This window comes from Nylanderia fulva, unplaced genomic scaffold (assembly GCF_048542155.1).
Source record: "Nylanderia fulva isolate GAGA-0341 unplaced genomic scaffold, ASM4854215v1 Scaffold1, whole genome shotgun sequence".
In the NCBI taxonomy this organism is placed as follows: domain Eukaryota; kingdom Metazoa; phylum Arthropoda; class Insecta; order Hymenoptera; family Formicidae; genus Nylanderia; species Nylanderia fulva.
In genome coordinates this window covers 1299545-1326821 of record NW_028189192.1, presented here as the reverse complement: position 1 = coordinate 1326821, position 27277 = coordinate 1299545, and the positions used below count along the sequence as shown (strand labels likewise).

At 32.1% G+C, this 27277-nt stretch overlaps 7 protein-coding genes across 17 annotated transcripts; 4 read left to right on the top strand and 3 right to left on the bottom strand.

Annotated features, from left to right (window-relative positions):
• The first annotated feature begins 5033 nt into the window (after positions 1-5033).
• p23 (cytosolic prostaglandin E synthase) lies at positions 5034-7984 on the top strand. 3 transcript variants are annotated; one of them, XM_029313928.2, is made up of 3 exons: positions 5034-5161; positions 6190-6559; positions 7386-7984. In XM_029313928.2, the coding sequence occupies exons 1-3, from the start codon at positions 5145-5147 to the stop codon at positions 7509-7511; spliced, it is 513 nt and encodes a 170-aa protein (XP_029169761.1). In that variant the 5' UTR covers positions 5034-5144; the 3' UTR covers positions 7512-7984. The 3 variants fall into 3 exon arrangements, with proteins under 3 accessions (XP_029169761.1, XP_029169762.1, XP_029169760.1); XM_029313929.2 differs by lacking the exons at positions 5034-5161; positions 7386-7984 and adding exons at positions 5487-5844; positions 6667-6797; XM_029313927.2 differs by lacking the exon at positions 5034-5161 and adding an exon at positions 5613-5844.
• LOC114939582 (INO80 complex subunit C) lies at positions 7966-10593 on the bottom strand. Of its 2 annotated transcripts, none has more exons than XM_029313930.2 (4): positions 10412-10593; positions 8644-8834; positions 8409-8476; positions 7966-8280 (listed from the first exon to the last, which is right to left on the bottom strand). In XM_029313930.2, exons 2-4 carry the CDS (start codon positions 8819-8821, stop codon positions 8149-8151), a joined length of 378 nt encoding a protein of 125 aa, XP_029169763.2. In that variant the 5' UTR covers positions 8822-8834; positions 10412-10593; the 3' UTR covers positions 7966-8148. The 2 variants fall into 2 exon arrangements, with proteins under 2 accessions (XP_029169763.2, XP_029169764.2); XM_029313931.2 differs by having other exon boundaries at positions 10423-10593.
• Positions 10594-11438: 845 nt separating this feature from the next.
• Tpi (triose phosphate isomerase) lies at positions 11439-13081 on the top strand. Its single transcript, XM_029313870.2, has 3 exons — positions 11439-11597; positions 11954-12207; positions 12313-13081. Exons 1-3 carry the CDS (start codon positions 11489-11491, stop codon positions 12691-12693), a joined length of 744 nt encoding a protein of 247 aa, XP_029169703.1. The 5' UTR covers positions 11439-11488; the 3' UTR covers positions 12694-13081.
• Positions 12845-13925, bottom strand: mRpL20 (mitochondrial ribosomal protein L20). Its single transcript, XM_029313867.2, has 3 exons — positions 13673-13925; positions 13422-13532; positions 12845-13343 (listed from the first exon to the last, which is right to left on the bottom strand). Exons 1-3 carry the CDS (start codon positions 13757-13759, stop codon positions 13095-13097), a joined length of 447 nt encoding a protein of 148 aa, XP_029169700.1. The 5' UTR covers positions 13760-13925; the 3' UTR covers positions 12845-13094.
• Positions 13926-13984: 59 nt separating this feature from the next.
• PolE4 (DNA polymerase epsilon subunit 4) lies at positions 13985-16908 on the top strand. The gene is made up of 2 exons (XM_029313868.2): positions 13985-14412; positions 14489-16908. The coding sequence occupies exons 1-2, from the start codon at positions 14176-14178 to the stop codon at positions 14627-14629; spliced, it is 378 nt and encodes a 125-aa protein (XP_029169701.2). The 5' UTR covers positions 13985-14175; the 3' UTR covers positions 14630-16908.
• LOC114939564 (uncharacterized) lies at positions 15038-20696 on the bottom strand. Of its 8 annotated transcripts, XR_014925704.1 has the most exons (7): positions 20441-20696; positions 18119-19673; positions 17548-17992; positions 17199-17414; positions 16897-17123; positions 16377-16799; positions 15038-16270 (listed from the first exon to the last, which is right to left on the bottom strand). XR_014925704.1 is itself a non-coding variant. In XM_029313900.2 (6 exons), the coding sequence occupies exons 2-6, from the start codon at positions 19651-19653 to the stop codon at positions 16670-16672; spliced, it is 2553 nt and encodes an 850-aa protein (XP_029169733.1). In that variant the 5' UTR covers positions 19654-19673; positions 20426-20696; the 3' UTR covers positions 15038-16669. The 8 variants fall into 8 exon arrangements, 7 of the variants coding, with proteins under 7 accessions (XP_029169733.1, XP_029169732.1, XP_029169734.1 ...); XM_029313900.2 differs by having other exon boundaries at positions 15038-16799; positions 20426-20696; XM_029313899.2 differs by having other exon boundaries at positions 15038-16799.
• Positions 20697-22589: 1893 nt separating this feature from the next.
• LOC114939550 (aurora kinase A activator-like protein bora) lies at positions 22590-25663 on the top strand. The gene is made up of 6 exons (XM_029313880.2): positions 22590-23178; positions 23265-23553; positions 23626-23711; positions 23797-23988; positions 24108-24315; positions 24872-25663. The coding sequence occupies exons 1-6, from the start codon at positions 22894-22896 to the stop codon at positions 25348-25350; spliced, it is 1539 nt and encodes a 512-aa protein (XP_029169713.2). The 5' UTR covers positions 22590-22893; the 3' UTR covers positions 25351-25663.
• Positions 25664-27277: the final 1614 nt, after the last annotated feature.

Genomic DNA, 27277 nt, shown 5'->3' with positions numbered 1-27277 from the left:
GCCCCGTCGTAAATTTCTGACGGTTTCGCAAGACGGTTATTAAAGAATGATAGTACGACGATATCGAGATTTTACACTAAAAAAATTTATTGAATTCACATAAATATTCAATACTGCATGCCTTATATATCATTTATTTGAAACTATATGTAATAATATTGATTTGATGTGAAAAAATATTTATTTGATGTAAGAAAATCCTTTCCAAAACAGATAAATATTTATTTATAGCCTGTCTATAATTTTAAAAATACTTATTTGTTTTAAATAAATGATTTATGAAGCAGCTAGGTATTGAAATAAATATTTATTAATTTAATAATTTTCTTCAGCATTTTTTGATCGTATTTCCAAGGAGAAAATAAACGCGGATAAAAAAAGAAAGAGAAAATAAACGCAGAGTGCTCCGACTTGGAGATTTAATGACGAATCATTTCTCGATAGTTCAAATCGCTATTGTGGAGAGAAAGAAAGAGAAAGAAAGATTCGAAAGTGAAGGTATTACGTTAAATGCACGGTCGACAGGTGCCATTATATGCATTTCGCGGTTATTTCCGTTCGCGGAAAACGAGCGCGTGCGCGATTCTAAGGCATATTGCGCAGCAATAATATCGAAATCGTCACGATTGCGCGGCGATATAATTACATGCGGCGTTAGTCATTTGGCGGATATAATGATCGATCGTGTAACCACCCGCCTATACACTCATATCTCGTGATATATGCACCCGATGCACCGATATCGTCATTACCCCATGCAGAACGCGGAACTGGTACATCGCGGCGCGATTTTTGTCGGATTGATGCGGACACAAAGAGTGAAAGCACGACATTATGGATGCCGCTTTTACCGCAACTCGCCGTGTTTCCCGATTATTCGTAGAAAATCCGCGGAATGGATCAGAGTAAATACACCGCGACGGATGACGTTCCGTTGCATGTTGCATTCTTCCGGTCTGATCGATGGTTATTTATATACACGCTGAACAAAATTCTCGACTTATTGACTGAACCTTCCAACTAAATATTATTTTGTTAAACATAAAAATATTTAAATTAAATATAATAAAATGTATATTTGATTTAAATATTAATATATATTCAATTAATAAAATAGTAATTTAGTTGAAAGGTTTAATCAAGTTAATAAATTTTTTTTCAGTGTATATGTACGATAATCGCGATGACTTTCTTGCATTATCAAAAGAAACAGAGATTGAAAAAAATATACATACACATCGCAATTTTCATCGAATTAAATTTAGCAACAATTGATAATGCTTTTATCTTTTAGATTTTAGATAATCTTTGTGTTAAGAAAAATTTTTCATTAAATTATTTTCTTATTAATTAAATTAATGTTTAATTAATTAATTGAATTAATAAGGAAACATATTAATTAATTTTCTTGATTAAATTATTGCAATTATTAATTGATTTCCATGTAAATTATTTGAGATTTTTGAAATTTGTATTGCAATTGCGCAAGAAATCTGGCGGACTAAAGTCAATCTTATCAGCTTGTCAATGTTGCGAAAGAAAAAAGAGCACACGGTGATAAGAGTGTGCGTATTAAATGGACAATGAGTTAAGCGTATAAAATCGTTAATATATAAAATATAAGATAATTTATATTAATTAATCCTACTTTGAATCACATAATCATAATTGTGGTAGAAATTCAAAGTATGTACGAGGTCATACGATCCGCGATTAAGCAATATCTATTAAAAAAATGCACGTTGGTCGATAACTGGATCGCGTAGATAGAGATAGAGATTAAGTTACACCTATTGCAAATAAGAATACTAAATATTGCGTAGTAGAATAAACGCTGAAACACACTTTCCTCAAACATTTTCTGTATTCTAGAGAGAGAGTTATAGTACCTTTGCAATATGTCTCGATAAAAATTACAAATAATAAATGCGAAAAATAATTGATAATCAAGATATCTGCAAATTCAATTATTGCGGATAGAGAAAATGAAATTGCAGAAATTTGTTAAGGCTCATTAAAGCGATTATATAGTAGTAAACCACAAAAATGATACGTCCTATTTTAATCTGGTATTGGAGATCCTTCTTCGACGTCAAAAGAAGAACAGATTCTCACGCGTTCGCTCGTGTCGAAGAGAACAGATCGTATGGTTGAGAAGGGACGGAAATTATAGAAATTCGACGGTGGTTAATAGTCGTAACCACGGCGTACAAATTGGCCGGTTCGAGCGGTTAACTAACGTTAACCGGGATTGGTAATCACACAGCGCTAGGAGTTGAAGACACTCTTCAACTGGAAATGTACGTATATCCGTCGTGACCCGGAGGAAAGCGGAATATCGCCGCTCTCTAGTATCCTCCGGGGCTAAAACGTTATTTCACCTCTCTCGCATCTTTCTCTCGCCAAGTTTCTTCCTTTAAAACAGCGCGCTTCTACGAATCGAGCCTCTCCGAATTAATTAACTTGGAAAAAATTAGAGTCGAGCTCAATTTGGCTTCCTAGAAGTTCAATCGACACGAATTATGATAGGAATATATTAATATTGGCAGTTCGCAAGAGAAAAGTCGAAAAGAATTTTATTTCAAAGTTTAATTGTAAATTCATTTAATTATAAATTCGTTATAAAAATTGGAAAGTTGCGAGAGAGATATTTCAGACAATTTGTCATATTTAAGGATCTTTAAAGAGTTGTTTCTCTGCTAGAGTACATTTATCACGCGAATGGCGTGGACTGAAGGTTAAAAACGGCGAACAGGGAAAGCGGAGACGCAAATAAATATATATATGACTTACCGCGTACTTGTCCTTGTAAAAGAGCGAACTCGTCGACATGGTGGCGCAAAACCAGTAGCGATGTCCGCTTCTCAGATCGAAGGTCGCGTCGTCGTCCTGGTCATCGTCGACAGCTTCTGCGATCGTTTGCCTCCTCTCCTCTCGTTTCCGCTCCGGAAATCGTCGCACTCGCACTCTGCACACGAATATCGATAACAATATTGATAATTGATAGCAAAGTGTACATATATAGATGACAAGATAGCAATACGAGAGTAATTTAATTTAATACGTATGTAGTCTTTTTGCTATCATGTTATTATCTTTCGAATTTTGCACGCACATATATATTATATAAGAATCGAAAAATATACTATAGAAACACGACTCCGAAAATTATACATTTTGCATTTTGTCATAAATAACAAATATTTAATTTATATTCTATTCTATTTTTTTATTCCAATTATATAAATTCCCTAACAGCACACATATGCAAAATTCGAACATTCTCCAAATTTATTCAATAAATATATATAAAATCTAAATATTTTCCAAAATCTTTGAGTAAAATTTATTCTCCATATAACCTAAAAAAAAATTCCAATAACTTACGAATATGAACGCGCCGAAGTTTTATGCTGTCCTTCAACTCAATAAAAAAGCTCACGATACATCCACACCTGATATCTTCTTCTCAATGTCACAAAATCTCTCGCATTCCCACCTTTTCGGCGGATTTTCGCGCGCAGAGAAAAGTGCCGAGCGCGTACGCGAGATACGACGTGAAGGTTGCCGCGCGAGCCCAATATCGATCGATCGATCGAACGAACGAGATCGACGACGCCTTCGCTTCGGTGACACACGCAACTCGCGCGCGCGCACGCGCACGCGCACGCCCACGCACGCACGCAGAGCGGAAGAGCACGCGAGCGGCGCGCACGTCAGATCGCGACAGATCGCACCTGAATCGAACCTGCCGGAGAAAGAGACTGCGGCCGTCCGCGTGTCCAGTTAGTCGCGGCGCAAGGATGTCCCCTCCCCCTCCCTGCACCCCCACCAGGAGCGGAGTCTCGTCTCCTCTCCCTCTCCCGCCCCCCACGAATGACCTACAATGTACAATCTCCGGACATATATATATATGTGTGGACATGTGTGTTTGACGATTTGTCGCGATATATTATATCGGAGTTTTCTTTTTTTTTTTTTTGCTCTTTATCGCGCTATCATCCCGGCGATTTTTTTGTAAATATATATATAGTCTCTTCTTCCCTCGGTCGAATGATATGTTAAAATGAAATAAAAATATTTGCGTTGAATTTGAAAAAATAATAAAGATATATGTCTTTCTTCACAAATTTTTACATACTGATTTATATGTATTTAATTATTATGAGAAATATATGAAATATATAAAACGAGATATAATTAAAATTGATTAATTAATGATAACCAAATTATTTAAATATTCCTAACACTTTTCTCGATTAATAAAAAAGAAAAATCACAAATATTTTAGATATATATACTGACTTGCTTGCAATCACGTAAATATATTTTATCGTCTTTAACGAGGAAGATAAAATTTTCAAGCAAATAAGCTTGCATAACTATATCATGTGTATATTAGTTTGTTAAATAACTTATTACATAATTATATTAAAGAGAAAGACGATTTATATATATATACCTCGCCGTGGAAGAAACGCCATTACTCGTTTGAAGTGAAGCGAGTTGCAAAATTCATGGCAAAGTTCAGACAAAGTTTCCATGAAGAGAGACCTCTGTAAAATATAGCTTTATTAAAAAAAATTCTGGAACCTTAAAATTAATAAAGATAATATATTCGATGATAAATTATCTTTCAAACAATAGCTTAATAAATTTGCTTTACGATCCGCGATCGAAGATAGAGATCTACATAAATAAAATTAATAAAATATACATGTACAAAATTGAGTGCTGCTTGCAATTAGAAATATTAAAAATATATTTTACATATACACCCGCGCGTTTGTGTGTATGAAATAGACATCTTCCAGCTTTCCATCGTGCATTTGAAATACCTTTGACGCCTTTCTTAATTAATCAGGTACGTAAGTGCGCTTCTTCCTTCCGCGAAGGTCAAACAACACTCGCGTCGAGCTTCGATCCTACGAGCACCGCGAGCGACTGGCAGCGCCATCGCGCGGCGGCGCGCGCAACTAGCCGCGCTTGCGCGGTGCGGCGCTAGGGTCGCAGTTGCTGCGCGAGTGCAGCCGCGGGATCTCAAAGTGCAACACGATCTCTCGGATCGAGTACCTCGGCGCGGTGCGTGGAGCACGCTGTGTGTTTGTTTCCCTCCCGTTGTGCGAATATAAGCTGTCGGAAACATGACGCAAGAGAGCCAGTAAGTATTCGCGAGATCGGCGTGAAAATCGACGGGACGGATCAATGCGGAGCTTCCGGATTTAATGACGCGAAATGCGCGATCGCGCGTCCCCGACGAGGATCGGCCGGCCGAAACGCAAAAGCACGAATGCCGCCCCGTGGCTCTCGCATCCGCACCGCCATATTGGAATGTGGATGATGATATTATTGATTCTCGAAATTTCCCCGGACGATGCGACCAGATACTTCTTGCTCGCCGATCGAAAAAAAATGGAAAAAAAAATTTAACCGAACGCGAACTCCTCCGTCGTCTCGACGAAGAGGGAAATCGGCGCTTTCGCGTTTCCTTCCGCGTCGCGTCCCTCGCGTCTTCGTTGCTGAATCGACCGATGAACCCACGAATGACTCTCATTTTTTCGAAAATTCGACTCGACGATACACGACGATTCGCGAGATCGTCTCCTACGATATTTGCATTCGCCGCGCGCGAAATCGGGAACACGAGCGAACCGGAAGCGCGAAATCGCGGCGATCGCGATTTGTCATCCCTAACCTATAAGAGCGCACGATTGCTCCGATATCGATATTTTTCGTGCACGTGGGAAATCTGGAAATTTCGATTTTCCGCGATACAATGGACGAGATGGCTTCAAACACGCGTGGCGAAAATTCTGAAAGCGCGTTTCATTCACGTGAGAAAATGTAACGTGTTGAAAATCGTTAAATGTAGAAATGCGAGAAAAAACCTCGTGCAAATTTTACTTCTCTGTGTATAGCTTTATTACTTTTTTGTCAAAAAAGTCGTAATGTTTTGTATATCTTTTGAAAAATTTAATTTTTGTTAATATATATCTATTGAAAAAAATAAGAAAGATTAGAAAAAAATATTTTATATTATACATTATATAAAAAAAACTTTTAAATTTAATGAAAGAAATTTACCGAAATAGATTGAAAAGATTCAGTTTAGAGAATAAAGTAAACAACAAGTTTTACTATATATCATATTTTGCTTAAAATTCTTTCATAATCTCTTCTAATTTTTAGGATACCTCCTCCGCCAGTTATGTGGGCCCAAAGGAAAGATATCTTATTTGTTACAATCTGCTTAGAAGACTGTAAGGATCCTGTTATCGAAATTGAACCAGAAAAGATATATTTCAAAGGGGAGGGTGGCACAGATAAAAAAATGCATGAAGTTACGATTAATCTATACAAAGAAATCGAACCCAGTAAAACTGTAAAAAATATGAAAGGCAGAACTTTTGAATTAATTCTTGCTAAGAAGGAGGAGGGACCATATTGGCCACGGCTAATTAAGGACAAAACAAAGGCTCACTGGTTAAAGAGCGACTTCAACAAATGGAAGGATGAAGATGATACTGACGATGAAGGCAGTCCACCTGATTTAGAAGAGGTAAGATCATTGTAAAACTCGATCATAATTGAGGTTTTAGTTAACATATAATTGAAAGTAATTCTTTATTTTTTTAAATTTATTTTTTGATTATTTGGTTATTAAAGAACATTTGGCAACAGGAAGCTGATCGTTGTTTATTTACTTCATGATGATGAGGAATGATGATTGATGAGATTACCTACCTACTCAATTAGATTTTAAAAACCTTCAAATATAGATCTTTGGAAATAAATTTCATTTTGCGTTGCTCAAAAGATAAAATTAACATTAAATTGTATATATATATTTTTTAAATTGCATATTGTTCTCGTTGAAGGCAAGTAAGAATGGATAACTAAGTCTTAAGATACCAGGCTATAAAAAACTTGACATAAATAACACGAGCCATTTAAAGGTTAATTTTTTTTTGTACATTCTTTTTCGACATTACATTTGCCATGCATAAAAAAAATATTAGTGAAATTACAAATACATATGAACACAATAATTACATGCGCATTATTTTTATTCTGTATATTAGAAAAGGTATTTAAGATTGAAAATGCATAATATAGAGATTAAAAAAGAAATAAAAATTTAGCTGAATTAAGTTTCATCAAATTGTGATATTAAAAAATTTGTAAAAAATTCAATGTATAAAAATTAAATATAAAATAAAGATAATATACTTAAAGTTATAAATGTTTTTTTTTTTTTTTTTTTTTTTTTTTAACTTGATTTTACTCTTTTTTCACATTTATCAGTATCATAAATATACAATAAAGATACTATCCTTAAAATTAATAAATGCTTTTATACTTGATTTTACCCTTTTTTTTCACAGATGATGCGACAGATGGGTGGTCTGAGTGGTTCTGGTGACAGTAAGCCAAATTTTGACGACTTAGATGAATTAGGGGACAACGAGGCTGACAGCGATGATGAAGATCTTCCCGATTTATATGATTAAAACGATGAATAATCACATCAATTAATTGATTAATTAATTACATTAAAAACAAATGGCAACCTAAGAATGATGCACAATCGGGCAATGTTTCAGTAGGTCTCGCTGTTTGTATCTTCAATTGCAAATTCGTTATAAAATGGCCGTGTTGCAAGTAGCAAACTGGGCGCGCAAAATGGACTACAAAGAGAACAGTGTGGTAATAACACAACTGACGAACAGTAATACACAGCTCTCGCGAATCCTCCACACTTCACCCGCCTCCCTTTTTAGCCTGTAGTTCATATACTAAGTTATTATGAACAAGCTTTTTTAATAATGTATTCTGTAAAGTAATAAGGAGATAAAAAAAAACAATGAAAATAACAAAACAATAACATGGAATCGTTCATTTTGGGAAATCCTATAAAGCACTACTGACAGGCATGATAAAATGTTGTAAATGTTGTCTGTGAGATAAAAATATCAATACTTTATTTACTCTGTCTCTTCATTGAATTGTATTGTTCCGTCTTATTCTCTATCCCCGTTAGAATATTCTTTCTCGTTCTATATACAAATGAAATTGCGTTTGAGGTATTGAAACGTCTTGTTTCCTAATTAAATGATGATTGGATGTGAACGTAAAATACTGATCATTTTAACCGACAATGCTAGATGCTCCACGTAAAGCTAAATATCCAGCTGTTATATCCATCGGTAAACTGCGAACTGTTGCGAATTCTTCAGCAGTAGCATAATACAATTTAGTCTGTGGATCAGTGTATCGTGCCTGTAAAGAAAAAAATTAATGGAATTTATTATTTATATTTCTTTTTCAAGATAACAGCAGCGCTTCAAAGAGCATGTAAAGGAAGATTAATTAATAAATGTGATAGAATAAGATAGAGAAGCACTCACCGGTAATCCAGAAATGTCAGAGTACTTCTTGGCAGGTTTAAAGCTCGGCGGTGCATTAATAGAACTATCTGAAATTTAAACGACATCATTCTCTTTTTTCCTCTCTGTTTCAAAACTATTTCAGTTTTTATCATTCATGTGATCATTTAAATGTTTTACAGTTTCAATCCAACTGATGTATAAAACACAATAACAAGAGGAAAAATCAAGATTCATCATACAATTATCTACGTACAGTGTTTTATTGTCACCGGCCATGGCAACGAACGTTCCTGAGCCAAAACTTGTTTCAATGAACGCCAAGTGCGTTTTTTTCCACTAGTGCTGATCGGCCGAAATTTTTGTTGGAAGGAACGATTCTTAAACACGGGTTGTGGTTTCTTGTTAGCATCTATCACTTCCTCGCTCGCCATTTTTCAATATTGCCTAAAACAAATAATAAATGAAAATAATTACTAATAAGATTGAGACTTAAGAATTTTTGCAAATTATGTAGTTTTGTAATGTGTAAATAAGAAGTTATTGCTAATAAAAATATCTATCTACAAAATTTACAAAAAAGATATGAAAAATATAACTATAAATTATTTATTTTATAAGCAAACACAAAATTCAATATACAGAGAATATAATCTTTTTAATATATTTTATATATGTAAATATATATTTTTAAAGTTAATTGTCTGAACATTAAATCTAATATAATTAAATATATAATAAATCAATAAATAAATTTATAAATAAAATATCATAGATAGTGCATTTTAATATAAAAGGAAATTGCACGTAATATTGTTGTATTTGAATGCCTAATTAATGGTTTGGCTCATTTGCTTAGAATCAATAAAACGGAATAATCCTTAGTATCACTAAAAATAACACACATGAAGAAAGATAAAGAAACATATTATTACATAATAATATACATCAATATTTCATAAAAATACTTTTTTTTAAATTAAAATAATATATGTGCGCATCCTTGCAACAAATCTTTCTGTATAGTAATCGATAGAACCTCCATATGAACAAAAACCTTTTTACTTGGATCAATCAAACACAAAATGGCATGTTTGCATAGCATTACTGATATATCTTGATAATCTGATGTTCTCTCTTGGGGTAAAGTATCTGGATGATATCTTGGAATTGCATATATATGGTATATGTACACAATGTTTACATAATATATAAAGATTACAATATATAATAAATTCTAATTAATAATGTTTTAATTTATAATCGTTAAAAGTTAATATCAAAATTGTTAATATTGAAAATCTCTTCTAGTATTTGAAAATGTTTATAAAACTAAAGAACGGATGTTTAAATATATATAGATACAAAATAATCTCGCAGCATCATTGATTTAATACAATTTATATTACCTTGCTGGCTACATATAATATAACATGTACATTTGTCATAAATTTTACATTGTTAAGGTACAATTGCAGATATTCTTTATTTAATATTGTTTTTTGCCTTGTATGTTCAGTAAATGCTCTGTATAAAATTACTCCTATTTTTAAAATAAGCATCTGTTCTTTTAATGAATAATAAATCTTCATGTCTCTGTTCTGATATTAATAACAATTTTTTCTGTTGATTTTTAGTCAATATCTAAAGTGTTATTCATTGCAAAAAAAATCTTTCGATTTTTCAATTAACAATTCCAGATTCCTATAAGCTACGTCTGTGCAAGTTATAAAATTTACTCTATCCAATTTTTTATTACAATTCGATGAAACTTGGAAAGTTAAATTTTGAACGAATAAGTGAATCAATTTTTCTACATTAAGTGCCGATAGCTTTATCATATTTTATATTAATAAATTTAATTTAGTGATAAAATTATATTGCAAACTCTCTAACTGCAAGCAAAATCTCATAAAATTGTATCGAGATTTTTGTTGTGTCAGAGATTAGTGCTCTTAGCATTTGTTTATGAAAATTTCAACAAACTTCGCAATGTTTTCGGTGAAAACGATATTAACAAATACCTTAAACATACGTGTAATTCGTAACCATCTGTTACTCCAACATCCTGTCATTAGTGTCAAATTCTGTAAGTAGCATATCTCGCTGATAATTCTAATTCATATCAATTCACATATAATCACAAATATTGAGGTTAGGAACTTAACCTCAAACTTCAATAAAGCGCGGCAAAACAAATACGAATGTATTTATTTTCGAATTGTCATATATTTGTATTGATTTAGATTATTTAGATTTATTGAAATTATCAAAACAAATCCACGATCGCGGTTTTTAAAGTCAATTTTTGAAATATTTAAAAAGAGGTTTATTATTTATATAGTATATATATATATATATGAAAGGAAAGTTTTTGAAAAAAATTTTAATTATTTTTTTTCAATTTTTTATACATATATATTTCTTATTTTAATCAATAAGAAATTATATATATGAAAGGGACGAAAAGTTTTTGAAAAAAATTTAAATAATTTTTTTTTATACAATTTTTTATACATATATTCCTTATTTCAATCAATAAGAAATTATATATGAAAGGGACGAAAAGTTTTTGAAAAAAATTTAAATAATTTTTTTATACAATTTTTTATACATATATTAATTATTTAAAGAAAAAATGACTTTCCATTTGAGTAAAAAAAATTATTATGTCTTTTTAATATTGTATCTCGAGGTTTTATTTTTCATATTCTATATTCTGAACATATTCCCCCTATACTTAACCTGTATTTATTCATCGCTCTCTCTGATTATTTCATCTTTATGTGAATGATTGGCATAAATTTAAAATTAAGAATAGACTTAATAAAGTATGTCGATTCTCTCTCTCTCAGCTTTTGCGAAATAATTAAATATACATACATAGAAAATACAATTGAAATGACTTCCGTAATATGAACGAAGTGAGGGAGAGTGGGGAGACGTAGAATGTAGAATCGGGATGGGAGGAATACGACAGTAATCGTTCACCTTGTCGCGCGCGTGAAGGTCAGAGGGACGAGAACTGCTCGAAAAAAAGCTCTGTTGCAGCTGGTGGATCATCCGAGTGTCTGTCATCGCGAAGTTTACGAGCGAGAAAAATGGCGCGAAAATTCTTCGTCGGCGGTAACTGGAAGATGAACGGCACGAAGAGCGAAATAAACGACATCGTCGCCTTCCTGAAGACCGGTCCACTCGACCCGAATGCTGGTACGTGAGACGCAAGTAAACGTATATATTTGATGTGTAGAGTGCATTAGAAATACATTTGTACTCGACTACTTTCAAACCACTTGAACGGATAATCTTATATTTTAATTCGTTTCAAAAATATTGCGTTGTCACATAATCTTTCTTGAGCAAGGTTTTGATCATTCTATAAAATGTGATTTAATATTTAAAGTTTTTAACAGAACGTTTTACAAAAGGGCAATCTTTAAACTTGTTCGAGAATCTAACAAATAATGTCTGATGCAAATACACTTATGTAACATTTTTTGTGTTTCACATTCAACCTTTAATTTATGAGGACTTGTCATAATTCATGGAACTTTTGTAATTTGCAGAAGTCGTAGTGGGAGTCCCTTCAATATATCTCACATATGTGACCTCCATTGTTCCCAACAATGTTAGCGTCAGTGCGCAGAATACATATAAAGTGTCCAAAGGAGCGTTTACTGGTGAGATTAGTCCGGCTATGCTTCTGGACAACGGCATTCCCTGGGTGATTCTTGGTCATTCGGAGCGTAGAAATGTGTTTGGAGAAACGGATGAATTAGTTGCAGAGAAAGTTGAGCATGCTTTGGAAGCAGGATTGAAAGTAAGTAATAATTAAAAATAAAGTATATTATCTCTATGAAAAGGTGATATAAAAATCTTTGAATCAAATTAAAGGTAAAAATCAATTAATTTTTGTGTTTTCTAGGTGATTGCATGTATAGGTGAGAAATTGGAGGAGCGCGAAGCAGGAAAAACAGAAGAAGTAGTTTTTAAACAAACTAAGGCAATAGCTGACAAAATTAAATCTTGGGACAACGTGGTCCTGGCTTATGAACCAGTTTGGGCGATCGGTACAGGTAAAACCGCGACCCCGCAACAAGCACAAGAGGTTCACGAGAAATTACGAGAGTGGTTGTCCAAAAATGTCAATCCCGCTGTTTCGCAAACTCTGCGAATTATCTACGGTGGTTCCGTGACAGCTGGAAATGCCAAGGAACTGGCAAAAGAGAAGGATATCGATGGATTTTTGGTCGGTGGCGCGTCACTGAAGCCTGACTTTGTACAAATCATTAATGCTCGTTCTTGAACAGTCAACAAAACATTTTAACAAGATTATATCAGATGAGATTTTATTCCTACTAGGGATATGCAAATAGTTGCATACTGTTATATTCTGTCTATTGTTCGAATGTACAAAGTCTGTTCTGACGAAAAATATTGCTATAACGAAAGGAGAGTCATATCTATATTTATCTTATATTTTCAATCTAATCTGCTCGCAATGTAGCTATGTAATATGTTACATTGTTGTTGTTGATAATTCTTAATTGTATTTATAATACTGCAAGATACACAGATAATCTCAGATTAATTTGTCTGCAGTATCATTGATACAATTAGTCTAATACAATAAGGGAACATTGTAAAAGCTTATCAATAAATGTTAGAAGGAAAACATCTGTTATCTTATACAATTTTTGCGAGAATTCATTTAATCAAACCTCTTACAAAAACAGTCTGGGGTACTTCGTTATTGACTACACACTTTAAATGATCTTGCTTTGCTCTTGTGCAAGCTATATCTGTAAGAGCTTTGAAAGATCGAGGTTCCCAAATTGATAAGTCAGCTAACACCTTACGATTCAAAAGAATGTTACATCTAGTCAGTCCCTCTTTCAGAGTAAAGAAATTTATACCATGTTCATTTGTAGCGGCTTGTAACCTCTGTTCTCGCAGCTAAAAAAAACAATAATTATGAAAGTTCTCTCATGAAGAACATTGATCATAAATTTTGATATAGCATTCGAACTGTACCTCTTTTATATCAATTTTTTTCAATCTTCTACCCTGAGTGGCGAATACCAAAGCTCTGTGCACACTTCTGATGGCTAAGCTATAACAATTCCTTCTTCTACCAAGATAATGCTGTTGAAATCATAAAAAATGCATCAATCTTTCGTTTTATTTTTTTTCATTTTGTATCAACGATTAATACAACAGATAAATATTCAGAAATATAATCTGCACGGTATTCAAAAATATTGCATAATATATAATACACATACCGCGGCGAGCTTAAATATTTTCCGTTTACGCCAGAACTCGTCGGGTCCGCGACATCTCGCTAACAGATTTAACGATAAGAAAACCATTTTATTTTAATTAATTAATTTGCATCGAATCACAGATTAATAATTTCCTAAAAAATCCGTATAACACCAAATGCAAAAATCACGTTTCAATAATGTTAGGTTTTTTAGGTTATCGGAGTAATAATTTTTGATTGGAGTTCTAATCATTGGTCACTCTAATGTCCCTAGATCACTCTAGTTCACAGCTGTGAAAGCTTCCGAAATGCTTCGCAACGCGTCGTTCCGATCTGTTTTCATTTTTGCCGCCATCGATCAGCTGTTCGCCTGCGACACGTTTCAGTACCTGTCAATTATTACTCGTCATTACTCGCTATTTGCATTGAATTACGATTAAACAATTTATAAGTTGCTTCTTTCGCACTTGGACCGATATTTTTATATTCGCGAATAGCCACATATATTATAAATAATAATACATGGACAATATAGAGATCGATGACTTGGACAGCGAAGCGGTTGAATTGAACGAGAATCATCCTGATGGGGAAAACGCACAAGATTTGCAGGAGGAGACCGAGAACAATGTCTCGCATGAGGAGCAGCGAGAAAAATTACTGCGTCTTCCTCTGGGAAGGATAAAGACGATTATTAAAATGGATCCCGAGGTCTCTTTGGTGAATCAGGAGGCTGTTTTTCTGATAGGAAAATCAGTGGTAAAAATAATAAAATATTACATGATTAACTTTACGATTAATGTATTAGATTGACTCGCTTTTTTTCTTTTGACAGGAATTTTTCATCGACTCACTTGCGAAGGAAGCTTATAAATATACCGCGCAAGCAAAGAAAAGGACTGTCCAGAAACGCGATGTAGAAAGCGCGATTGATAACGTCGACGCGCTCGTATTTCTAGAAGGTATGCTCGATTAAACTGTATAATGTATAATTCTAATCTATCACTAGAAAAGTAGATAAATTGTGTTATATAAAATATATTTTTTATTCTGTTAATAAAGTAGTAAATATTACTATTTTTGTACTTGTTAGCATTAAAAATATTGTCAACTTCAAATAAAAAATTAATAGTATAATAGTAGTTTTTTTTTAATTAAAAAATAATACTTAAAAATAAACTTATGCAGAGGCTTGTTAGAATATCTCATTCATGCAGTAGGAATATTTTTTAACATCAAATTTAAATCTTATAGATGCAACAAATCGAATTTCTTGCATCTATAAAATTTAAATTCGATATTTCATAAAAGGAAATAGAGGTAAATGTAAAGGAACTTGTGTGTGTGTGTGTGTGTGTATATACATGTATTTTTAAAATTCATATTTTATTTTAAACTCATTTATTATGTTTTTTATTGGTACACAATAGATCATTTCACATATGTAAGATGTTCACAACTTTACGAAAGAAAAGTTACTGTAATAGTAGTAAAAACTTGTAGTGGTAAATTATTTATTAGATGTTAAAACTTATATATAAAAAGTATTTTTTACAGTTAAACCTTTGTATTCTGAGCATTTCTACTCTTAACTCTAGTTCTAACAAGCTCAATATTTATAAACTGAACACTTTGTATGATGCAATTTCATTTACATGTATAGAATCAAAACGTCATACTTAATCAAAGTGATATTTTCATTTTACACATGTCATTAAGATAAAAGTAGAGATTGATGAGAAAAGTTCAAAGTATAGAAAGATTGTTGATCCCAGTAAGGATACAGAAGTTTAACTGTATTTTAATGTACACAGACACAATGTTGATCATTAATGAAAGGGACATGTTTGTAACTTTTCTGTACACTGTAATTCTTCCTTTTTTTTTCTTTTGCTGTACTATTTGCAAAGCACTTGCCAGGATAAAATTTTCATAATCTCTTCCTACTAATAAGTTTTATATTTTTCTATTTGCTACGACTGTATGTATGTGACGTGCAGTTTTTGTAATGTAACATTGCATACATGTACATATGTAGGTAATGTTTCTTCTATTCTAATGCTTTAATTTTATATATATGTACATATACATACATATATTTACATGTATATGTGTATATATATATATATATATATATATATTAAAAGAGAAGATTTTCATTTGAATAATTTCAACTATTTCCACACATAGCAGAGTATATCATCAGAAATGTTCTAACTATAACTTATATAAGTAACAAAAAAAGACGAGAAAAATCAGTCTTCTTTATATTTGCCAATTCTTTCGGATTAAAAAAAAAGTAGGAGTTACAATTTTTTATAAATCACAATTTATATTAATTATATTTATAATAAATGTATACACTTCTATTTTTAAGTTAATGTTTTGAAAAAATAAAGTTAAAGAAAATGTATATATTCTATAATTTAATATCATATACTACCTTTTTTTAACTCTGGAAGAACATAAAATTTTATATTATATGAAGTAGCTGGTATAAGCTGTCTAAATGCATATATCAAAACATTTCAAATGTTCAGATATAACTTTGCAACATAATGTGCTTTGTTTCTACAATGGTTATTTGGCATCTCTTTTATGTATTATCTTATATAACCTGGAAAGTCAATGTATCATTATTATTTCAAATTGGCAAAATATCGACTGAATATATATAATATACTTCGCTCATTAAACATTTATTACCCCGTTATTTACGATACCTTTTTCTATCCTTTTCGAGTGTCTTAATATGCCAATTCTATTCCATACAATGTTTATTTACTACACACGATGTTTATATGCACATTATTCTTGTGAACACAATCTTTCATTAATCTCATATTGTGTATCAGTCAAATATTAGTATTTCATTCATAATATCTACATGCTAAAGTTAATTGTTTATGAATAAGGTAAATTTTTAAGATTGTGTGTAGTATGCATTAATAATGCGCGCTTCGTAAATTATAAATGTTCAGAAGTTGTTTGCCATCAATTTGCACCAGCTATTTATCTACTTCTTACGCTTAGTTTTACGTCGTCTGCAATCTCCTCTAAAAGAATTTTGATCCCCCGACGTATTAGCACCAGCAGATTTGCTATGATTGTAGAGATTGTTTAGAAAATCCTCAAAATCTGCCTCGCTGTTTTATTAAAAAAACATTACAGTGTAATCTTGTACTCTCAATAAAATGATAATAATGATAATAATAATAAAAATAATTGCACAATAAAACGTACCTTGTATTGGGATCTTGCTGTCGTTTTTTACCACTACTGGACGTTTGAGATGGTAATCTTTGCCCTAATACAATCCTATATTGGACACTATGCGTGTTTGCTCTAAGATGCTTAAGATTTCCAGATTGACAAGCAGCCCAGTCAGTTACGTCATACACTGCTCCTTCCATACACGCATAATAGTGCCATAGAAAACCCATTAAACGAGATTCTGCCCAAATATCGCCCTATGAAATAAATGATTAACTTGAAAGGGCCCCAATTAACGCGATAAGAATATTAAAAACATGTTTAATATTCACTTCTTTCGCACTATGACGTATCTTGCATTGAGCGCAAAACCGTGCAGCGTAACAAGGACGTTGTGTAGGAACACGTTTGTGTCGCGAACCACAATTCGTACATCTTATCGTGTTTGCTGCCTGCTCCATTTTTCGATGGAGTTGAGATAACAAATCACTTAGTTCACCCCAAGCTGCTTCAACTTGCCTAGTTTGATCAAACGCTTGCCTACGTTCCTGAAAATAATAAATACATGTTTCATAGTTTTTTTTAACGATTTTAAATCGAGGACTTTTACATATATTTATTTAAATTAATTTTCAATACTTTGTTTTGTTATAACAAAAATAAAAAATGAATTTACATTACCGGTTCTCCAATGATGTCAAAGGCATGTACAAGAATTTTGAATGCCTCTTCAGCTCCTGGCTGATTATTTTTATCCGGATGAACTAAAACAGCTTGTCTCTTGTAATATTTTTTAATATCGTCATCCGTACACGTTGGCGTAACGCCGAGTATGCTATAAGGATCCTTTCCCTTGCATGCTAGTAATCTCTTCATGGCTTCCTCACCAGTACTGGGTAATGCAATATTAGTTTCCAAACCACCATGAATCCAATTTCCATTATCCTCTTTTTCCTCATTCTTTTTATTGTTTATCTTTCGCCAGAATGCAAACTTACTACTTCCGAGCCAATTGTCTAACTGTTTACCGATAGCGTTTAAAATACGAATTTTACAAAATGTCACAGCCATGTACATCCACCAATATTTCAAATAAAGTATAGTATGATACCAAGCACATTTACCACTGAAAAAAAATATAAAAAATTGTATAAAACTTTGTCTAAATAATACTTGTATACTGATATAAAATATTAATATATTGTGTCTAAATAAAGGGATGATATTATTAATCAATTATGTTAATACTTACAGCTGAATAACCAAGTTAGCGCTCATACTAACAACATCAGAAATTAGATGTAGTAACCAATAAAAGATTTTTAATACGACTTTACTCCAACGAGTCGCATATTTATTTAAATTTCTACATAAATCCTTAACAGAAGATTCTCTATTCTCTCTTTTCCTGTTTCTTTGCCCCTTTTTAATTTGTTGAGCCTTCTCAGCTTGAAAACGTTTAGGATTTTTCTCCTTCATTACTTTTTTATCTTCTTTACTAATTTTGTTAATAACCTGCTGATTCTTTTCAATTTTTTCAGTTGACACCGTTTGACTGGACGTATTGATTGTATTCAAGTTGTTGTTTATCTGTATTGGACGTTTTGGGATATTTCCTGAAGTTTTCGGATTGCTGTTTTGTATTTTAGTGTTATTAAGAGTCTCGTTCTTTTCTGCTTTCTTAGATAGTTTGACAGGTTTCTTTTTTTCTGAACAAAATTGATCGGATCTCTCGAAAGCATTTATCTGACGAGAGTCGGATTGCGAACCAAGGTTGTCCAGTGATACCCATCGTCTTGGAAGATTAGAAGAATTTTTTTCTAAAACTTTTCTAGGAATTTGCATCTTTGGAGAATTGTGATCATCGCTGCCGGATGAATTCTGTCTCTTCAATAATGCAGGTTTGTTTTTATTTTTCGTATTCTTATTAGACACTTTCTTACCTGCTACCTCAAGTTTTGGCTTTGTGGGCTGAACTGTTAACGGAGATGGTGGTGTTGGAACTGATTTAGTCAAAACATCTGAATAAGAGGGTCTCATAGGTTTCACTTCTGCTACCATCCTTGGTTTTTTATATTGAGAATCCGATGTATTTCTAGGTAATTCCTCAGTTTCCCTTATATCCGGTACAGATTGCGGTACAGGTGTGATATTGGGAGATCCACCAAATGGACTATATGTTCCAGATTGATTTGGTACCCAATTTTCAACTAAATTGTCGATCAACTGTTTCCCATTAAAATTCTGATTGGGTAATTCAGATGGTATAGCCATATGTTGGTTATTAAACAGGCCATACTCCTGATCAACAATACCTTGATTAGCATATGGCGTCATATTTGGGAGCTGACATTGCTCGGGAGCTGACATAATCGGAGAAGCGTGCCCGTAAATAACATTGATATAATTCCCACCACCACAATCAATGGTACCAATTAAATCATTATTCTCATTGATGCCTAAGTGATTTACTGTTTGCGCTGGAAAGTATATCGAATCAGCGGTTGTGGCTTCGTAACCAGGCATATCTCGCATATACAAAGACGTGGCCATTGGAGCCATCGGTTGCATTCCAGAAGGATTGGGATGCGTTGGTTGACCAAGTATATGATGCCTGGTCTGTCCGGATGTGTAATCGCCCCAATTATGAGAGTTTGCTTGTTGCGGTGTAACGCCAAACTGAACATAATGTCCACTTGAACCTTCCAAATTGGCAGTCACAGTTTCAATCATCTTATCAAAAGACTGACGTTTGAAACCAGGAGGTGTTTGTTGTTGTTCTGCCATTTTGTTTTATCTGTCTTCCTCTAGAGAACAAAAATAACAAAAATATTATCAAAGCATTCCGATATATCATTTTTAAGTGTTAAACTTATTTACAAAGAAACAATGTTGCATTTATGAAGCAAATTTCTATTAAAAAGTATAAATTAAGTTAATTTGATGTAGGTAAACATGTTATTGTTAATTGTATCTTGTAAATTACAGGATCATATGTACAATTAGATTAGGATCAGTTTAGTTTTAGTTTAGATATGATATTTAATAAGATAAGAATAGGAGCGATATATTGAGTGAGACTTAAGTTTGGAGTTTTTGTAAACCAAGTTTACAAAAAATCCCACTTCTTGACTGTAAGTTGAAGTGAAATAAATTATACATCCACATATATATAAAAAGTACAATGAATATGCATAAGTATGATAAATATGGAGCATAGATATATAAGCACATTGTGCAAGAACTGATGTTGTATCATATTGATCCAGAATTCACAATATATTCCGATATTTGACTTATATGCGAATATGTACTGCGTTTTATCCTCTCTAAATATACGCTAATGACACGATGCTGGCCGAAAATTGCAAGATATAAATACGTATTCTAAAAATGTCCACTACAGTGCATCAATCATAACCACTCCACGGAATGTTAAATAACATCTGTCGTCGCGTCGTGAAAATATTCGATGACGCAAATCTGGCATTTTTTTGCACTTTTTATAAATTAAGTTAATCATCGTCCCGAGAGAGATATCTCGTTCGGATCTTATAACCTAAGAAAAACGAACGGGATGTCAGACGGCGGCGGACGTCGACGCTGCGCTGAGGTTCACCGGCGGCAATAACTTTTTTCACGGTGCTCCCTTACATCCGTCCCTTACATCCTCGGCGTACTTTTGCATTCGGCAGTAAGAGAAAAATCTATATTCGGTGTAAAAACACGACTTTACGTTATATACCATGCGGTAAGCGCGAAATTTGACATCGTATTCATTGGTTATCCCTCCATTTCCGTCCGCCAATTCGGCGATATGTATAGATTCGCATACATATGCATACATACATATGTATACACAGAGTGTCCCATTTTAATTCACCACCCCTAAGAAACTTGTTTATTTGTAATTTTAGAAAAAAATGTTTCAAACAAAAGTTGTAGAGTTTCAAAAGATCTATTTATCGGCTTTACTACTTTGACCTTGATCTGACCTTGGTAACGCTAATCAAGGTCAAAATGATAAGACCAATATAAACCTACAAATCTTTTTTTTTTTTAATTACAAATAAACAAGTTTTTAGAGGTGGTCAATTAAAATGGGACACCCTCTGTATTTATTATATACAGGGTGTCCCATTTTAATATCCCACCCCAAATAAGTTTTTTATTCTTGATTGTAGAAAAAAATGTTTCAGACAAAAATTGTATGATTTCGAGGAGGACATAAGGTGGTGCCATTAGTTTGACCTTGAATAGTTGCTTGAAGGTCACTTTGAGGTGAGGAGATCTCTTATATAACTCAAAAAGTACTTGACATAAAAATGCTTCATTATAGTGTTTTGGAAAGCTCTCGATGTCAGCTATACAAGAATAATGTAATAAAAAGTAGGTGGTTCCATTTAAGAAATTAAAGGTGACCTTTACATGACCCTCAAGCAACTATTCAAGGTCAAACTAATATGGTACCACCTTATATCCTTCTCGAAACCATACAACTTTTGGCTGAAACATTTTTTTCTACAATCAAAAATAAAAAACTTATTTGAGGTGGGACATTAAAATGGGACACCTTGTATACATATATAGATAATAGATCACGCAAATATTTTCTTCTCGCGAAAATTGCCGCAGAAGGTATGTCTAGATGGCGGTTTATTCAATTAATACAAAAATTATATGATAATTTTATTTGACATTATTTTTATTCATTATAATTTTTCAAAGATATAATCAAGAGAATAATTATATAAGATGCTTATAATCGAAGAACTCGCACTTATTTATTTTGTATTTGATGCGCATGCGCAAAAACTGGTCAATCGAATGCTGTTTTATCAGAGAGAAAGGTTTCTTTCTGGTTTTATTCAACGCGAGTAGATTTTTGAACTCAACTTCCTAGAGAATTAATCGCGCATGTGCACATATTTGTAACTAGAATCAGTGTTACCAGACGTAGAGAAATTTTTCTATTTGTAGAGAAATTTTAAGGTGCGTAAAGAATGCGTGGGGAATTTCTTTTTGGTACAGAAATTTGGAAAAATTACATTTATACAAGTGGCACCCATTTGACCACATCCCGATTGAGAACGAAAACCTCCCATTGATTAAAGTACGAAAAATTCCTTGGCACCAGCTGACCAGCTGATGAGTGGCCATCTTAGAACATATATATATGTTCTGAGGTGGCCATGGTCAATAATATAGTTAATAATAATTTTTTAATATTATTTCTTATTGTGATATTAGATTTAAAAATTATTAAAAATGTGATTTTTAGTTTATATAATTTTAAGTGGTGCTTTGTATTTCTTAAAAAATGTAATAAAGTTTAGAAAAAATAATTTTTACTTTTATGTTTAATGCAAATTAAAATATAGACAGTAACTTTTATTTTTCTTATTTAATAGGTAATAACTATAATTTGCTTCATAATTATTTATTTATGTAATTCTATTATTAATATTTTATTATCGATAATAGTTTATAGTTTTATTATTATTATTACGAAAAAATATTCTTGCTCAATTTCTAAAATAAAAATTTGTTTATTTTTACAACTTCTAACTATTGTTTAAAAGAAATTTGTGACTTATTCATTTTTTTAAATAGATACATACAATATATTTGTTAAAAATGGATACTTTAATATTGTTTTTCTTTATTTTCAAATATTTTGAAATGGGTAGGGAATTTTCGGAATAAGTAGAGAATTTTTAAATTTCAAATAAGGAATTTTTTCTAAGCTTAAGTGGGGAAATTTCAGTTTTACATCTGGTAACACTGACTAGAATTTAGAAACGACTCGCGTAAACATTCAAACATACTCGAAGCATGGATTACATTTTTATTTCGTGATTCTCTTTGTAAAAAAAAATGCGAATTGTACGATGTAATAGTCACGCATGTAGACTGAAATAATTGACAGGATCGTTGACGTTTCGAGGTGTTTTTAAGAATTTTCAGAGAATTTACGACGAATCTCTGCCTTGTACAGAATCAGAGAATTCTCTTCTTCTGGATGTTATGGAGCAAGCAAGATTCGGTACACCCAAGGCGCAGAGAGTCGGTAGCCCTTTAATAAATAATCTCTGGGGGCACAGGACCTCCCCGGTGAAACGAGGGAACGAGATGCAGTTGAGACGAGCCCATGATCAGCTGAACGGAGGACCATGCTTACCTTACACCGGTCTACCGAGTCACATCACTCCACCGTCCAAGCTGAGGAAGCTCATCAGTAAAAATCCGTTCGAGCCTGACCTGATTAATAGGCTGCATCTACCTGTCATCAGTCCGACTATATTCGCCAAGGTTCATTATTCTGTCTATGAAGTCTCTTCGAATTTTTATTTATTCAGTTAAAATGATGCGAGAGTTTGTGTTGTTGCACTATGCAGGTATCGAGTCCTATGCAAGAGTCGCCGGGATTTAAATGGAACGTAGACGAATTAGCACGTATAAAACCGGCGAGGATCGAAGAATTTCCTGTGCACCAGATGCAGTCTCCGGATCCAGAACTGGAAGTGAAGGCCCAGGCTGCTATAGATTGTTTCTTTAAACAGAATCATATCATTCCTAGTCCATGGGATGTCAGACAAAAGGAAAATAAGTCGTCTTCGAGCACTCCCAATAGACCTCTGGACGATTTCAATTCTACTAAGGACCTGTCAAAATCGAAGAAAGATGGTAAAGAAGTAAATATCAGTGAAATTGATATCTTAAGGTTGATTAATTTTATTAGCGGTTTTTTATTTTCAGTATTTAGTCAGACGGTCTTGTCTTTGCCTTTTGACTTACCACAAAATGTTGAAGAGGCTTTGAAACCTTTCTTCACATTTACTCAGGTTGGTCTATAATTGATAAACATAGGTTTTGATATTTATTATTGATCAAACTTTTAATAAAAGTATGTTCTTATATTTTCAAAAGGAACAAAATGCAGATAGCAATGATATAAATTTAAGTAATAATTCACTGAGAAGAAAATTATTTTTTAATCATGAAGAGTGTACCGATAATGAGAGTTTTATATCTTTATCACCAGTTAAAACTCGTAATTCCATGACATTGTCTTGTAGTCCTCCTCAAAGTGGTATGTTTGTTCATGGCACACCATTAAAGGTATAGTAATTATGAATAATTTTTTATACATAAAAATGTTTATTTTTGTACCTTGATAAATAAGATTAATTAACTCAATATTTTTCGCAATTTGTTTATTGTTGAAATTGATGTTTCAGAGATTGCAAACTAAACAAAATAACAAGTCGTCTGCGGTAAAATCTAAAAGTGTATCACCACCTGACATATCACCGATACATACTACTGAGAACAATGAATTACACGAAAAAATTGCACGTTGTTCTCGGTCGGCTATTCGATTAGACTTTGCAATGGATATAAGTATAGATAATGTAGTTGTGGACAAAAGTGAAAATTCTATTAATGGTTATTATTTGTTCTTATATTTCTCAATCTTAAAGTTTTATAAAGCAGAATTATTGTTAGTTAAAAAATTATTCCTAATATCAATTTTGAAGTAAGAAAAATATATCTTGTAAAACTTCTCTATTTAACTCTAGAGAATTATTAAAGTTTTTCACAAAAAATTATTTTTGATTCAGCTTTAAAATAGGAAACTATATTTTAATGTACATGCATTGTTTATTATATATATTAATAATTCTGTGAAATTGTAATCATGTTGTGTCATTAAGTCTAGAATAGAAAATCTTTTTATGAAATATTTTATATAAAACTATGTTTGTTTTTTTGTGCAAGTATTTAAATGAGATATAATTTGAAAAAAGCAACAGTTAAGCAAAATGCATAGAAAATGAATGATCAAAGTACAAGTTTTGTTAAAAGAAAAATAAGAAGCAAATGACATATTGGTTTTATAATTATAATAAATTTTTTATTTCATTTAATTAAATCAAATATTTATCTCAAACGAAATATGTACATATCTTTATATAACAATATTATTTTTAAATTGTTTCAGACACATCTTTTAACGAAAATAACATGAAATGTATCGAGGACAATCATGAAAAAATAATTGTAAATAATGATAAAACAAATTTATGTGATTCTGTTAATATGGAAGAATCGCCTAAAAATTTAACTAAAGCGAATAATTTCAATGTATTCAATGATCAAGGACACAATAATGGCATCGATTTAAAAATTACGACTGAAATAGAAAATTCCAGACAAGAGAGTCACAAACAAAGTAATACAATGTTTGGCACGTCTGATCAGCAAAGTATTTCAAATTCAGCTCAAGACACAGGTTATCAAACTTACAGTATGAATAATACGATGCATACAGTGGACAGTTATAATAATATATCAATGAATTACAAAACTCATTGTAATGAAAGACAAGTAACATCTAAGGTTAACAATACTCAACTATCCTGGAGAGAGAATATAGAAAATGTATTCAGTTCCACACCTTCCAAATATAATAAGGATTGATAAAGAACTGAACGATAATTGAATTAATATTGATATTTAGAGAATGAAAATAAACTGCAATGCGATTGATAATAGCAAATGTGACACTGATGTACATATGACTTTTATATGCTTATTTTGTCTCTTTTATTAAATGAAATTTTTAAAGAATCGCAATTTGCTCAATATTCTTCGTATGTTGGCTTGATTTACTATTAAATAGCCAGATAAGATAATTATCATTAATTTAAATTTTGAACTCTTTTTTTTTTAGATCTCGCAATTATATATATTGTATAAATTCTTTTTTAAAATAAACTTTTTACACAATGTATCACATTTGTTTTATTTTGACACAAAATATTGAAAACTAATTATCTGATAGTTTTGTTAAGAAAAAATTAATTTAAAATTATTAAACAAAAAGATATATTTACTATAGATAGATAAACATAATTACAGGCTGTCGTCCTTTTCTAAAAAAGAGTGAAATAAATAGTTAAATACGAACATGCGCGCGCTTGCACAAAATGCATACCTATGCATAAATAAAAATGATAATAAGAAAATATTACTAAATACATTTTATCTTCCTTTTTAATAAAGGATTGCAAAAATATGGGGAATCTTCAATCTTAGGTTTATACTATGTGATGATATGCACATTTATATTAAAGAAATATTGAATAAAATAATCAACACACTTTGTAATTGTCTTCATTTGTTTCATTAGATAAAATTTTCTTGCGGTTACAGCCTAAAATATTAAATATACTCAATATATATATTTATATATATATATATAAGCAAGATCAAAAACTTAACAAACATTTTACAGCATGATTCTAAAATGAGTAATAATAATAATAATAATAATAATAATAATAATAATAATAATAATAATAATAATAATAATATATGTAATATTATATATATTACGCCAACAAAATTCTTATAATATACAATCTGTAGATATATATATATATGTGTATATATAAATTAACATATCTGATCTTCCAAACTCAAAATATTCTGCATTTGGCACGATGTCATGTAATGGAGGCAAATCAAACACATCATGTCTTTTTGATTGTCCCTGGCTAGTTAGAACGACACGTAATCTGCTTTGCTCCATATATAAGTGTTCTTTCTTTTCGTGTCTGTCATATATCATTATGTTGACTTCGCTTGTCAGCCGGTCGTAATAATAGCGCGCTCCGAATAAAATGATAACTCGAAATGAATAATCAGTTTGTGAATCTTTAGCACGATCGCGATGTTTAATGAATCTGCGCTAATGATAACGTACACATTAATATGTGCAATCTTAATACTTTTTTTCTCTCTCTCTCTCTCTCTCGCTCACTCTCTCACTTTCTACATAACGCAATTAATAAAGTAACAGTCTATCATTTCGATCCTTCATCCTGACTCCGCGATTAACGCATTGCACATAAGCCCATTCCACCTACGAAAACCGGCTGACTATAGTATTTCGCCCAATGTCAGGATTAACTGGTGTATTGCTTTACATTATAACGACTAATCGATTTTATAATCTACATTTTATAAATATATCGATTAGCTACTGTGTGTATTATGATGACGATGAACGTGGCATCCCCAATCTCTCTTTCTACGGCCGATTAATTTATTAACTCTATGTGGAAGAACAGATCTTCAGTCGTAGCAAACAAACGCTAGACTAAGAGAATATTAACAAATCGTGAGGCTATAACGTTAATTTTCATATCTATTTGGTGAAGAGATGCCAGCTTTTGTTTTATTTATTTATTTAATTTTTTTAAATCGATTTCTCCAGTTAGAGTATTCGCATAAGGTGTGAGCAAGAATGCCAATCGATTAATATAATTATTTAAAGTAGATAACACATAAATTATAGAATTCTCTAAAACTTCAAATACAATAAAGTATATAACAGTGAGAT